This window comes from Berghia stephanieae, chromosome 9, assembly GCF_034508935.2.
Source record: "Berghia stephanieae isolate SIO BIC M18660-M18661 chromosome 9, UCSD_Bste_1.3, whole genome shotgun sequence".
NCBI lineage: Eukaryota > Metazoa > Mollusca > Gastropoda > Nudibranchia > Aeolidiidae > Berghia > Berghia stephanieae.
In genome coordinates, this window is record NC_088368.1 from 20041164 (window position 1) to 20056673 (window position 15510).

Sequence of the window (15510 nt, forward strand, 5' to 3'; positions counted from 1 at the left end):
ACAAATCACCCGTGTCTCTCTCTCTCTCTCTCTCTCTCTCTCTCTCTCTCTCTCTCTCTCTCTCTCTCTCTCTCTCTCTCTCTCTCTCTCTCTTTTATTCTCTCTCTCTCTTCTCTCTTTTATTCTCTCTCTCTTCTCTCTCTCTCTTTTACTCTCTATTTCACTATCTCTCTCTTTTACTCTCTCTCTCTCTTTTACTCTCTATTTCACTATCTCTCTCTTTTACTCTCTCTCTCTCTCTATTTCTCTCTCTCACACACACAATCACACACACACACACACACACACACACGACTTCCATGCGTGCAGCAACAATATAAGGTCATAACCAATACAATCGACTTATATAATGGGAACAATAACTACCGACAAACAATCTACCGGTTCGATTCCTTAACTAAATGCATCGTCAAAACATTTTAAACATGGATCACTTAGTGCCTGCGATACACCTCACCAGAATCCCCGCTCTCTCTTGCCAACTTCTATGAGAATCTCAAAGTGACAATTTATTTAGGGAACAGGCAGAACTTTCCATAATAATATATTCAACTTCGGTGAGTGAAACGATAAAACCAACGTACTCTGGAAAAACGCGTGTTAAGAATTTTGGTCAAAAGATTCGTCATTTAAACAGTGATATATAAAAATTACCCACATCTTGTTAAAAGCTCTCAAATCTGAAATATGGCGACAGAAAGGCGGCATCATAACCAATAAGATCACGCATTAATGAATGAGACCCAACGCCTCAAATGGTATTGTGGTGGGATGACGCAGATGCCCAACAGTGAATCAAAAAGTTGAAATGATCGGGAATATTCAAACTTGGGTTTTTACACTTAATGAAACGCTATTATACAGTTCAGTCCTCTCAATGCAGCTATGTGGCCTTGTGATATCACACTCGCCTTCGGACAGGACCGGAAATCGAGAGTTCGAATCCCGCTCTGAGCGGTGTACAGTGAGGTCCTCAAATTCTCTCACAGTACTCAGGGGTAAAATGAGTACCTGGCCGTTAACAAGGTTATCTGTGTCCGAAAAAAAAAAGAAGTAAAATTGCCTAGCATGGGTTAAAATATGTCTCATCCTGCATGCCAATTGTTGCTGATGGTTTGGGTACCTTTGTAAAGCGCCTTGTCAAGCGCTGTGAGCACGTTTAGTGGCTAGTTGCGCTATATAAATGTTCAATTAAACATTAACTTCATGGTAAATTTAGTTTTAAGCAACTATACCATTCCAACTTAATACAGTTTTTAGGCGGTGAGTCACAGTTGTCTCTTCGTATTATATTAAGGTGTAGACACAAACCAGCAGGACATATTTTATGTTCCCCACCCTTCCTTTTCCTTTGATAGTAGACGTATTATTAAGTATTAAAACCACAATCACCAGTTCATATAAGAGCATCAACGACGACCTGTCACGAAACCACACTTGGCAACATTCAGCTTCATGTTTCATCAGTTGTCGGACAGACATCAGTGGTAAAGATGAAATTTTTAAAAAAATATATCTTATGATGTAGAGAGTGAGTATGAGTAAAACATAATAATAATAATAATAATAATAATAATAATAATAATAATAATAATAATAATAATAATAATAAAAGAAGAAGAAGAAGAAGAAGAAGAAGAAGAAGAAGAAGAAGAAGAAGAAGAAGAAGAAGAAGAAGAAGAAGAAGAAGAAGCAGAAGCAGAAGAAGAAGATGAATCATCATCATCATCATCATCATCATCATCATCATCATGCTGATGATGACGACGACCGACAAGACAGAATTTCATTTCAATTCCTAATTTCTCAACAACGATGCGAAAAGGACCTCACTGAAGTCCGACTCACATCGCTTTTGTTCCTCTCTTAATGAAAATGACAGATCTGATATCAATCTACAACAGACTAGAACCTCTACTATAAAACCAATTGAAGCAGGTTTATGAGTGTATACCAAAACAAAAGAATGTCTTTGGTTCCCTAGAGGTAGGTAGAGAGAGAGACAGAGAGAGAGAGAGAGAGAGAGAGAGAGAGAGAGAGAAAGAGAGAGGGAGAGAAAGAGAGAGAGAGATTGTTAGATAGATAGATAGTTAGATAGATAGATAGATAGAAAGATAGATAGATAAATAGAAAGGGGGGGGGGAGGAGAGAGAGAGAGAGAGAGGAGGGGGGGGGGGAAGAAGAGCTGATATTTTTAAAAAACCAACCCCAAGGCAACGACAAATTACGGAAAATTAAAACGTGGCTGTTTAATCGTTTTGTTTTTTTTTTCTACGAGTTCCCCGTAAAAAGCCCTCAATTGCCCCGGGATATGATGTGTTAAATAATAGCACAGCCAGTTGTGATGCCAGCATAGTAATGACATAATTTACGTGTAAAAAGGCAAGTCGAGTAAACGGAAGGTTGCGACTGGGTAAACAATGCCAGACAGATAAGCATCCCATAATATAAACAACAGTATAATTATTATTATTATTCTGTGTCGTAAAAGATGGGTGGATAATGAAATGCAGTCATTGTCTACTGATTTAAGAAGTCACTGAATGCAGTCGAACATGTCGAAAACGGGTCTTTCCCAGGATTGGAGTCGGTCGCTTAAGATGACCACAGTAAAGAGATTAACTCACTCAATCCTGGAGATTTTTGCTACTTTTCAAAATTGAAAAAACATGTATTAAAAATGAGCATGTGCATAGATATTTTTATTCAACTACCATTAACATGTAAAAATTAAAAACAATAGCTTTGATACTACGCCTATAATTTGTCTCGGAAAAAATGTAATAAATAGGCATGGGTAAAAGTAACCCGGGTAATCTGCGGATATAGTCGGTGTTAGGGTTGACTGAGTAAAAAATGCATAAGGTTAAGGGAGCAAGAGTGTAAAATAAGGGTATTAAAGAAGTCTTTCTGAATGAAACTTTGGGAGGGGAGAGGGAAAACAACAACGAGTTAAAAAATAAATGTCGTGCCATTTACTGAATTGCAGTCTATCATTGTTTTACAAGATTACATGTATTTTTGTCACGTACTAAATATAGGCGCCATTACAGTTAAAGCAGGTCACATTTTGACAAATGGATGGGTGTTTTGGCCGCAGCTTATATTGGTTTACACTGCAATTTTATGACTATATATATACCCCAGCTCCGAAAAATTGTCCCCACTCAGAATAGTTGTCCTGAACCCACCCGACAACTACGTCAAAAAGACCAAATGCTCTGCCGTCTCCTGACCGTAATGGGTGCACGTGGGCGACGCCGTTGATGCAGGATGGATGGACCATAGTATGTTGCCACCTAGTGTATCCTCCTACTGGTACGGACCCCGGGAAGCATCTCTCAAGTACAGAGGGGATGACGTCCATGCTCCGAGGAACATGACCTCCATCTCATAACTGCGTCCCCTTGCTATGTCAGAATGATCAGTGGTAAACTCAAATCTGCTTCTGAATTGCGTTTAGGTAAAATACTCACAACATCCGCCAGTCAAATTAAACATACCAAAACGCAAAACGGTGCGTAACCTTTAACTTTATAGTCTGATTGATATATTTTAGTGAGAACTCATCATTGACAAGTCGTCTACAATTAATAAGAAAGAGCTGAGTGATATCAACTTCGTTGTTTAAATAGAGAAGAATAGATATTATTTTTCATATGGTCGAGTCACTGGCCACATTCTAAAATATGTTCAAAATGACCTACATAATAAAAAGTGTTCACAGTTATCAAAACATCCAAAATCATAAAATGCAATTTTATTCAGCTTGACACATCGCCTGAGTTTACAAGCTTCATAAAGCAGTGTGTTTACGTATAATAAAGAAACATCAAAATTTCATGTGATCAATAACTCGAATGGGCAAAAACATGAATAGAGATCGCTCCCGTTCAACATATGTGGGAATATGTAGCCCTCCTCTCACTGCAACTCCAAGAGTTGTAATCGTCACAGGGATGGTACACAACTTGAGAGTAAACGTTGAGATGGATAATTTCGGTTACTGAAGAAGAAGAAGAGGAAGAAGAAGAAGAAGAAGAAGAAGAAGAGGAAGAAGAAGAAGAAGAAGAAGAAGAAGAAGAAGAAGAAGAAGAAGAAGAAGAAGAAGAAGAAGAAGAAGAAGAAGAAGGAAGAGGAGAGAAGGAGGAGGAGGAGAGGAGGAGGAGGAGAGGAGGAGGAGGAGGAGGAGAAGAAGAAGGAGAGAGGAAGGAAGAGAGAGAAGAGAAGAAGAAGAAGAAGAAGAAGAAGAAGAAGAAGAAGAAGAAGAAGAAGGAGGAGGAGTGAGGGGGGGGGGGGGGTAAGAGATCTCTTATCCGCTGGGTTTCGAACACCAGACCGAGTCAGAAATGTACCCAATACTTAAATCGCAGCTCACACACACACACACACACACACACACACACACACACACACACAAGGAACGAATCTAAACCTCGTGGCTGAAAAGGTATTGATATACTCCTTCACACATTGCAATCGTCGCTGGTAACGGGATCTTTTGTGACGATTGGAAAGAATTTCATTCAACTACAACTCAATAAAAGCAGACCTTTTATTTTAAAGGTTAAAGCTGTTTACAAACTGCTGAGTCTTCAGAACAAGTCAATGAATACAATAACAATGCAAGTAAATTCTCTCTCTCTCTCTCTCTCTCTCTCTCTCTCTCTCTCTCTCTCTCTCTCTCTCTCTCTCTCTCTCTCTCTCTCTCTCTCTCCCCACAAACACACCCTAAACACATGCAAACGCCCCCCCCCCACACACACACACACATACACACAGACACAAACAAAAACGCCACATATACATCTTTCTGATGGCAACCATCGATCAACAATCAAGCTCAAATGTTGTTTTCAATAAACATCATAATGCATCTCGCTAAGTCCAACGAACATCCTCTGATATTTTCACGACATTTTAAACAATCAATCACCACAGCATTTTTATTGACCTACATGATTCTGCAATATTCAGCAATACTATTTTGGACATATCAAAACATGGATGGTGTATAATTGCTATCACGTGGTTCCGTCGAACGAATGGAAAACAAAATCAGTTGACATAAATCATAAAAGCTATTATATATGGTTCGACAAGCTCGACACTCCTCTGAAAATCGCGTGATATTTGCATCAATCATATGTAAACTAACACAAGACGGTCTATTTGCTTACTGTATAATATACGCATTTTAAAACAATTTTCTTAAATTACAAAAAAAAACACGTCCTCTTCTTGTCCCTTAAGTCAGTACCCCAATGAAATAGTAATACACCACTTGCTTGAGTGTCAACCTCTTGAAGACTTCTGGTGCACAATCCTCCCACCAAATAAAATCATCAGTAACACACTTGAACAATTTCAAACATGTGAAGAAATAACTTTTCTTCATGTTTAGGTTTTCTGATAGAGCAGCTTTAGCTGATTACTATGCTTATATATAAATATTAAAATAACAATATTTATGGATTATTATCATGCAAATGCTTTCACACACTTATAGATCGATAATAAAAAAAGTTAAAATCTTGACTGAAAAAAACTCAATTTTGATAGTTTACCCCAAATTCATCTATTTTAGCCTGTTACGGCTTTTCAGGTCTTGCGTCTTATACCCGATTTTGCTGGTGGCCCAGGAAAACAGGGTATAATGTGAAAAAATAACTTTTCTTCATGATTAGGTTTTCTGATAGAGTCTAACTCCTACGTCATGGTACACGACCGAATGGCTAGGGCTCAGTTGGTCGCTGGTTCGGATAAGCAAGTAAGTAAAACAACTTTCTTGATACTATAATATGGTATGCTGCAACATCTAGAATTCAATTTACTTCAAATCAACCTGGTCACGAGATATTTAATTTAAAAGGTAATTCATCCCGCAAAACTAATGAAATTATTCATAGGACATTTATACAATGCTGCCACACTCTGCGAAAGTTACATATTTAAAAATTTGGCCAGAAAACTCGTCCTTCAAATATCGATCGATTTAAATTACCCTCATCTTTGCAAAATCTCTCAAACCTGGGACTTCGCGAAGTCCCAGGTTTAAGAGTTTTGCCAAGATGAGGGTCATTTAAATCGATCGATATTTGAAGGACGAGTTTTCTGGCCAGATTTTTAAATATGGATTTTCCCAGAGTACGGCAAAATGTATAATGTATCATATTCTGTCACGTATGTCATCGATGGATCATTTCAAATAAAGGGAGATGACGGGACCGTCATACAAGAACAACAGTTTATTTCATTAGGAGAACAGAAGTGGATGTCAAGAGCGATCTATTTAGTCAAAGTGCTCTCAAAAAGTCCCTCTCAGCCGAGACCCGGGCAGAGGATCCCCAACAATAGAGACACACTCTGTAATTACAAATAATAGTTAAAACAACGCACGAGAGATGTTTAACCAAGAGAACAAATCAAAAAATAAAATTTCTCATCGATGCATGATTTGCCTCTGCAAAAATTCCAACCAGGTCATAGGCAAAGCCAAATAGACATTATACGAAAGATCAGAAAGCTAGGTGGAAAGAGGCAGGTGATATAATTTATACAAATTAATGGCGATCTCTCCTGCTACAACCCCCCACCCCCCGCCCCCCCCCCTCCCCCCAAACCCCTTTTGCAGATATTGTACAATATATGTTTTTGTTTGTTTGGTTTGTTTTTTAAAGGGTTTTACGGCGCTTGCAACAAATTTAGGTCATATCAGCGCCAGCAAAAAGGATGAAAATGAGATAGTAAAAACATTCTAAATGTACAATTAAAAGGACTTAGGAAAAAGTAAGAAAAATCGGAATGGTTCAAATAGGAAACAGTTGTAGATTCCAACAGCACACTATCAAAGTACTTAGTTTGAGATCTCCTAAAAGTCTCATCCAGACAAAGCACATAATGAATTAGGTTATCAGACCTGGAAATATGTGCACGTCGCCGAGGCTCTATCTTTAAAAAAAAAAAAAATCAAGAATGACAATCGCAACATTGGGCCACTCATCAACTCTTAAGTCTAATTCATTTATGACGAAGTGAACTTTGTCTAAATACCACAATATTTGCTAAAGGTGCGACCGGGAAGAGCTTATACTTATTATAGGTTTACATTCGAATATTCACGTGAAACCATTTCGAGTGTTTGGTTGGGGTTAAGTAGAACCGATCAGAAGATAATTAGTTTAAATAAATGAATGTGTTATCTGTTTTGTTATCTATAATCGGGAAGGTCCTTGTTGAACGGAGTGATCATTTCTCTGTACAAGTATAAGATAACACTTCGGGTTCAACAGGACGTCACTCAAATGACATAAGACTGTCGAGAGATCACTGACATTTTACTAATCGGGTTAATCGGTGATGACAATAATATATAAAATATACAATATTATACACGCAATGAACGGAATTATTAATTTCTTATGTTTGTTAATGTTTGTGTAAGACGTTCTGTATGTGTGTGTCTGTCTGTCTGTCTGTGTGGGTGTGTGAGTGTGTGTGTGAGAGAGAGAGAGAGAGAGAGAGAGAGAGAGAGAAAGATAGATAGATAGATAGATAGATAGAGAGAGAGAGAGAGAGAGAGAGAGAGAGAGAGAGAGAGGTGTTTTTTATTCCTTTTTTCTTAATTATCTTCTTTTTCTTTTTTTTTTCTTTTTTGGTGTGTGTGTGTGTGTGTGTGTGTGTGGTGTGTGTGTATGTATGTATGGGGCTGTTGAGATATGAAAGTATCGGGTGGTAAACAGCTTGTAAGATGGTTGAAGGAAATGACACGAGCCATGAGTGGTATGGTATGTCCAGAATGCAAGTAAGCGAAAATCCTTTTGTAGAGCAATTTTAGCATGATTACAACATTAATTTTTCGACCCACCCATGCCAATAAGTTGCTCTGACATTAGAATTATCATGCAGTGACATTCGACATAGCATGTACTTCGCTTGTAGAATGCAAAATATTACATTATCCTAAACTTCCAGAGCTAAATAAAAGGATAGAAAAAAAAAAAAAATAATAATAATAATAATAATAATAATAATAATAATAATAATAATAATAATAATAATAATAATAATAATAATAATAATAATAATAATAATATAATAATAATAATAATAATAATGATAATGTTGATAATAATAATAAATATATAAATAAATAGATGAAAGAAAGAAAGAAAAACAATATGGGGAGATAATACTAATAACAAGGATGCCCTACTCTGACAACACATCTTCTTTTCAGTTTATCAAGAAATATTGACTAAATAACAATCGATTATCATTTCCGACTATTCAAAAAACTTTCAAACCTGAGACTTCAAATAAAGTAAGTTTTCTGGTAAAAAAAAAATTTAGAAAAAAACAACAACAAAAATAGTCTAATTGTGTTTTGTCAATGTCCTATAGAATAAAGTGCAAATGAAGTACACACCATTTATTGATATATCACAGAACTAAATTTGGGAATAATAAAGCTAAAACATCTCAAATTTTCCGCTAGTCATTTGTAATGTCCTTGATGAATGCTCGTAATCGAGAATCAATATTTTTGTTTGTTTGTCTGTTTGTTGTTTTCTTGGGTTTTTGTTTTCTGTTTTTTTGTTCGTTTGTGTTGTGCTTTGGTTTTGCATGTTATTGTTTTGTTTTCATTTTTTTTGTCATTGCTCTGAGGCTTTTCTGGATCTAAGAATATGAAGGGCATTTTACAGATAAGATAAGGACTGGTTCATACATGCCTTAATAAGTAAAAGAGGACTAATCCACAGGAGACAACAAAATTACAACACTGCCGTACACTGGAAAAACCCAAATTTTAAAATTTGGCAGGAAAACTCGTCCTTCAAATATCAATCGATTTAAATGACCCTCATCTTGGCAACAACAAAAAACCCTCTCAAACCCGGGACTTCGCAAAGCCCCAGGTTTGAGAGTTTTTTGCCAAGATGAGGGCCATTTAAATCGATCGATATTTGAAGGACGAGTTTTCTGGCCAATTTTTTTTAAATATGGGTTTTTCCAGAGTACAGTAGAACAATAATTAAAACATATGAAATGGGCATTAACACAGTGCTTCCATTGAAACGTCGAGGGTATATCGAGGCTATGATCCAGAAGGCTGCACATAGAGGGTTGGAGGACACCACGTCTTGCACCAGACAGGAAGACGATTTACAAAAGAAAAAAAATATTGTCCCCCGAGAAAAGAAATGACGTTTGGTTTTCCTTTCTGGCAGAGTACCAAAGACAGGTCCTATTTCATTCCAGTTATAAGTATAAGGTATATAGAAACAATGTTAAATGTGGGCGGTAACAACGAATGGAGCACACGGGCAGCGAAAGGGAGCATAACGAAGGGTAGCGGAGACAATAAGATTGGACCTGTATAGGAACCAATCGTGGCCCCCACTCCCTTGGAGGGAAGCCAAACCAGGAGGCCAGCCACCTCAAATTTAGGTCTTCAGGAGCATAAAATATGATTGGACATTGTCCGAGTAAAATGCCATTATATCGATAAGTGTCCGATCATAAGCATATTTTAATGAAATGAGTAATAAGCCAAAGAAAATGCAATGCACATTGATGATTGACAAAATAAAAATTCTCTTTATGTATGCGAATGTGAGTGTATGTGTGTCTGTGTTCCCCTATTTATTTAAATCGTACAAGGTAGACACGTCATTGAACGGCACACAATTGAATTGAAATCTAGAGCATAATGAAAAGAAGGCTTATCAAAGTAAACACATTACAATCCCCATTTGCTGTCTCTACGATCCGTAACTTCTTAATACACTCCGGTGTCTTGTCAATTTTTGTAATCCCACAGTAATAGTGATGCGACTCATGTTGGTCTCTCTCTCTCTCTCTCTCTCTCTCTCTCTCTCTCTCTCTCTCTCTCTCTCTCTCTCGGTGTCTCTCTCTCTCTCTCTCTCTAACTCTCTCGATCTGCGTGAGTGGTGGGGGGGGGGGGGGGGGGGGGAGGACAGTGATGGAGACATGATCTACAACATAATTTATTATGCAGAATAATGTTTTAATGATATTAATGTAAATCTTGTTTGTACTGTCTTCGATTCCAAATACTGTACCACCTCAAATTGAGACTAAAAACCACGAGAACAGACAAACAAAAAAGAAAACAGTGATAAACAGAAAACGGAATATTAGCAGGAAATTCCAATAGATTTGTAGCTGCAAAGTGATAAGGGGGGTGGGGGTGGGAGACAAAGAAGAGAGGGTGGAAGAATCGAGAGAAGAGTACAGTTAAGAGGGGAGTGAGTGAGAGAGAGAGAGAGAGAGAGAGAGAGAGAGAGAGAGAGAGAGAGAGGAGGGGGGGGGTAATTTTAACAAAGACTTATTGGTGATGATGTGGTGGTGGTAGTAGTATTGGTAGAGGTAGTAGTAGTAGTAGTAGTAGTAGTAGTAGTAGTAGTAGTAGTAGTAGTAGTAGTAGTAGTAGTAGTAGTAGTAGTAGTAGTAGTAGTAGTAGTAGTAGTAGTAGTAGTGGTAGTAGCGGTAGTAGAAGTAGTAGTAGTAGTAGTAGTAGTAGTAGTAGTTGCAGTAGCAGTAGTAGTAGTAGTAGTAGTAGCAGTAGTAGTAGTAGTAGTAGTAGGGGGGGGGGGGGTTGTCGCAGTTGCAGTAATAGTAGTGAGAGATAGAAGCAGAAGTCGCTCTGGCAGTAGCAGTGAAAGCTGCTTCAGCAGATCTCCATTTAGGGCTGATACATTGACCTTGGAAATGAAGGTCGCCGTCAAAATCAGCAGGAGACCCAGACGACGGTTACGAGAGTATTAAATGTCAGATTTTACAAATTGTCACTCAGCTGTGTCTAGTTCTCATATCTAATATCGCCCATGTTATGGCGACACTGTGAACAATTCATAGTGCCGTAATGCATAAGCCATGAGTCACGATGATGCAGACACTTTTCAATTAGGAAAAAAAAAGTCAAGTGTACATAGGGGTGTAAATGCATGTCTGTCATTTACTTTGCGGTTATTTTGAGCTTTTTTGATTCAATTTATTTGTATAAATTATGTAGCACAAGTATGTATTCCTATTTGGACATTTATCTGAATTTGTACAGGATATTAAATAATCACTGAGTGTGTCTATAAAATGTTACAAAGTCAATAATTATTTTAACAAACATTATGGCAATAATCAAACAATTCACAACCCTTGGTTTCACATCAAAACAAGACAGAGAAGCAATTAAGCAAAAGTACATTTCAAACATCCACTTGAGCACAACCTTGCATCCTTAACCTTGAGTCTTAAGTTTCAGATTGTAAGCGAAGCGGTAAGACTGACTGGTTGAGTTTGAAAAGCGTGCTGGGTGGAGATGGCCCTGTCATGGAGTGGTTCTGGATTCTAAAAAACACAACTTTGAACCAGGACATAAATAATAAATACACGTCACACACAGACAGCTATCAGCTGCATGAGAGTTGTAACTCCTCGAATTGAAGGCCATGAGCATACAAAATAAAGAAAAGAAAAGAACAGGAAGCATCTTAAGTCAGTTTTTTAACTCACTCAGTCCTAGAGATTTTTGTTTGTTTTCAAAATTTGAAAAAAAAAATGTATTAAAAATGAGCATGTGCATAGATATTTTTATTCGTCTACCATCAACATGTAAAAATTAAAAACATTAGCTTTGATATTACACATATAATTTGTCTAGAAAAATGTAATAAATAGGCATGGGGTAAAAGCAACCCATGTAAACAACGGATATAGTTGATGTTAGGGTTGAGTGAGTTAAAAATAAATAAATAATAAATATGAACATTTATAAACCCATATTAACCATGATCAATTCAATTCATAATGTTTCAATTGTTCCCCCAGCAGGACATATGAAACCGTATTTCCATTTCATACACTACCAGTCGCTATTGCTAGGCATCCTTTTTGTATTAACACACAATATCTGTCACTGTGTGTAGCCAGATACTCATTCACACTTGACTTGAGTAAGGTAATGTGTAAGTAAAGTGTCTTACAACATCAGGACCCATCACTGTCAGCCATCCAGCTACTGATCGTGCTTAACATGCTTGAATTTTATGACAAGATGAGATAACGTACCACTGAGCCATCGAGCTAAAAGTACAGGAAATGCACTTTACAATAATGACACTTCTATCTCGATGAGCTAAATTCATTTGTATGAAATTCAATGAGTGTGAGTTGGCCTCAATGCCTTCATGTGATGAAAGGGATAAGAGGTGTGTGAAATAAACCTGAAAATTCTGAATAATCTCAGTAAATACAATAGAAACCACTCCAACCAATGAGATGACACAATAGTGTTTCGAAACCAACAGCTCCCTGCTTTTAACTTTTTGATGATATAAACCAATAAGTCATTTGAATCAAAATCTAAAACATGAGTATTTTTTTTTTCCAGTGGAAGCCATTCTTATTTAGCATTACCTCTAATAAAAGACAGTGTTTTATTCAATGCATTATTAACCCAAACAAAACTTTTATCTTAATCTGAGCTATGGGTTATAATAAAGAGAAATGGAAAATTCCATGCATTTGAGTGAAAAGATGAGGATAAAGGAGAACATTATTTATTACAGAATGTAACACAATGAACAGTGAAAGGCAAAATGTAGTCCAATAGAACAATAGGGAATTATATATGGAGCATTGTTTTATCTCGGTTTTCTTAACATAAATCAGAAACGTTCAACTAATTGCTTCTTTGAATAGAATGCGTGTCTTTTGCAAAATACTTTTCCATATATATCTAAACGAAACCCAATCACTGGGTCACTGGAAGAGAAAAAAAACAGCCTCTACCTAGACTTAAATATAGTCTAGTCATTTTAGTCTAGGGCTCTCCGACTGAGTGAGCCAGACTCCAAAGTAAAAACTGAAACCGTAAAAAAGAAATTTTTTTAATTAATAAAAAACTAATAAAACTAAATTGATTACAAATTCTTGTCCTCAGGTCTCAATCTAAAGGAAATAAAAACTTTGGTTTCTATTGCGAGAAATTAATAGAATTGAATGATTGTAACTCTTTGAAAAAAACATCCATTGATCATACAGCAATCCTTCTTCGTTTTTTACTTTAAACCCAATAGATAAATATTACGTCAATGCCACCAACCATACCTAGTTGCGCCAATCTTCATCACATGAAGCTGCAACCATTTTGGATTGGATTGGAAAACTGATTTTTATTCTTGAATTATCCAAAGGCTCTTAACAATTTTAATTTGTAATTTTTGGGTAGTAAGGTGACTCAAATTCAGACGAATCACAAATCGTAACCCTCCTCATTAGAATGGGTGCATTATTTTGCATTTTTAAAGATCGAAAACGGGTAGATCTCACAAAAGATCAACTTATATAACAAAAATAAGACAGCTATACCAAATGCGAGTAGATAACCTCAATCAACAAAGGAAGCAATTTAGCTAAATCTATCTATGATAAGTTGATAAGATAAAGTATGACTTATAAACAATCTACTGCCAAGTTCGTTCCTGACCATGCAGCAATAACAAAACTGAACTCAATACAACAAAAAGTCGACTGCACCAGAGGTACCATTCTTTTATGAACTGAATATTCTACAACTGAGCAATTGGAATAAAGATCCTCTATAATCAGCCGGACATACGATACCTAGTAAATGATTTAAGCTCTTCAAGAAAAAATTATAATTTCACACAATAACATTAAATATTGTCTCCCTCTCACGGCCTTTAAAAATAGACCAAACCTCCTAGGATGAGGGCAGCCAATCACATGGGAGGAAATAAAATTAATAAAAATATTTTGTTTAGATGAAGGCGAAAAAAAGGAATGTAATTTGTCTTCTTTAAAAACTTTTTATTTAAATATTCAAACTTGAATTAAAAATAGATTTTTTTTTAAATCACAGCTAGAAAGATTTTCCATCTGAGGATGATTTATCGAATGTAAAATCTGGATAATATAAATCTTTAACTCTGGGTGGTTTTGATTGCATCAGTGAAAATAATATGATACAGATCGATATGGTCTGAGATTGGATGGCTTGATCGTGGTAATAATATGTACAGGATACTAGAGAGAGATTTTTCATTTGAGTCATCATAATTTCATCAGTCTGATTCAGACTATATAGAGGTGCACCTCAAAAAAAAAAGTTACCAAGCGCTTTTCTCAGTCCCTGTGTCAGCGTCAACATATTTTCAATGTGGTATTTTGGATAAGAACATTTCAAATTCTAAATTGAAGAGAAATCCAGTGATTTTAAAATAACTGAAATGGACTGGAACTTGGTTTTGTCTTAAATGGTGCATCACTCTACGTTATTTCAACAATACAAACTTGTTTCATAGTTAAACTACTTTTTAAAAGTCTGCCATATTCGTATTAGTAGCATTAACCAATTTTCGACTAAAACCTTCTTTCGAATATTTTCACTGTGATGATGATTTTGAAACTGGGTCACTTTTTAAAATATAATACGAGAGCATTTAAATCCACATTTTTTTCAGCAGCTCACTATGTTTAGGCTCAAGTTCAAGAACCAAATTTACTCTTGACTCTACTCATTTCACTGAGATATTTTGAAAGAAGACTTTTATCCCTTCAGACTTCAGAGTCGGAAGAAAATCATGAGTTTTCTCATAGTGAAAATCTATACTTATACTTATACTATCAACTATCTATTACTATTAATATTAATAATACATGACAGACATTCCCTCAAGCCTCAAGATGGTCTCGGCCTCAGCCTCAGATGAAAAACCTCTCTCCGACTTGAATTTGTACTTCACAAATTGGTTGATCTGAATGATACGAATAGATGGGTACTACAGAGGTAAATAAGATCTCTAATATAAAAGAAAAGGTTGGGTCATCAAAATGTGTTCTATTGATCAATGTCATTACACAGTATTTAGCAACACACTTAGTGATTGTCATTATCATAATAATATAATATAACATAATAATAATGATTATGACACGATTGAAAACACGATGTTTATATTCTTTGGCTTTGGTCTCAGTTCAGCAGTCTTCTCATCTGCGAAGAAATCATCTCTTGCTCGAGGATATATAATCAAAATAAATCTGAACTGAACTGCAAGTTCATATTCAAAAATGCAAATTAAAGACCACAATCAGAAGAAATAAGACAAGAATAAATGACAGATGCCAGTGTCAGTAACAGAAAGAATCCAAGACCAAGACAAAAGTTCAAGGTTGCCTTGACGCCAAGCAGACTTACCGTTCTTCTCCGCTTTTCCAGACATCGTGTACAGTCCTTTAGAATCTAAGCACAATAACTGATAAAAAGTATATAAAAAGCAATGAATCGCGTGTAAAAGTGTTGCCAAAAAGTGCACAAAGGCACTTGAATTTACTTTCTACAAAGGCAGAAGTATTCCAAATAATGCTGAAGGGAAGCCATTTTGAAAGAAGTGAAGTCTGCTGTAAGCAGACCAATAAAAAAGACGTCGCGAACAATGAATGGAAACGACACCGAAAGAATTT

The 15510-nt window shown here is 36.3% G+C and overlaps 1 protein-coding gene across 3 annotated transcripts in view; it reads right to left on the reverse strand.

The window, feature by feature from the left end:
* Positions 1–15510, reverse strand: part of LOC144979827 (rap guanine nucleotide exchange factor 1-like) — a 128290-nt gene extending 112780 nt beyond the window's left edge. The window contains exon 1 of one of the 3 annotated variants that reach the window (XM_078926980.1): positions 15245–15510. In XM_078926980.1, the coding sequence (XP_078783106.1) occupies positions 15245–15269 (25 nt within the window). In that variant the 5' untranslated portion in view covers positions 15270–15510. The remainder of the gene's footprint in view (positions 1–15244) is intronic. The other 2 variants (XM_078926983.1, XM_078926989.1) reach the window with 2 other exon arrangements.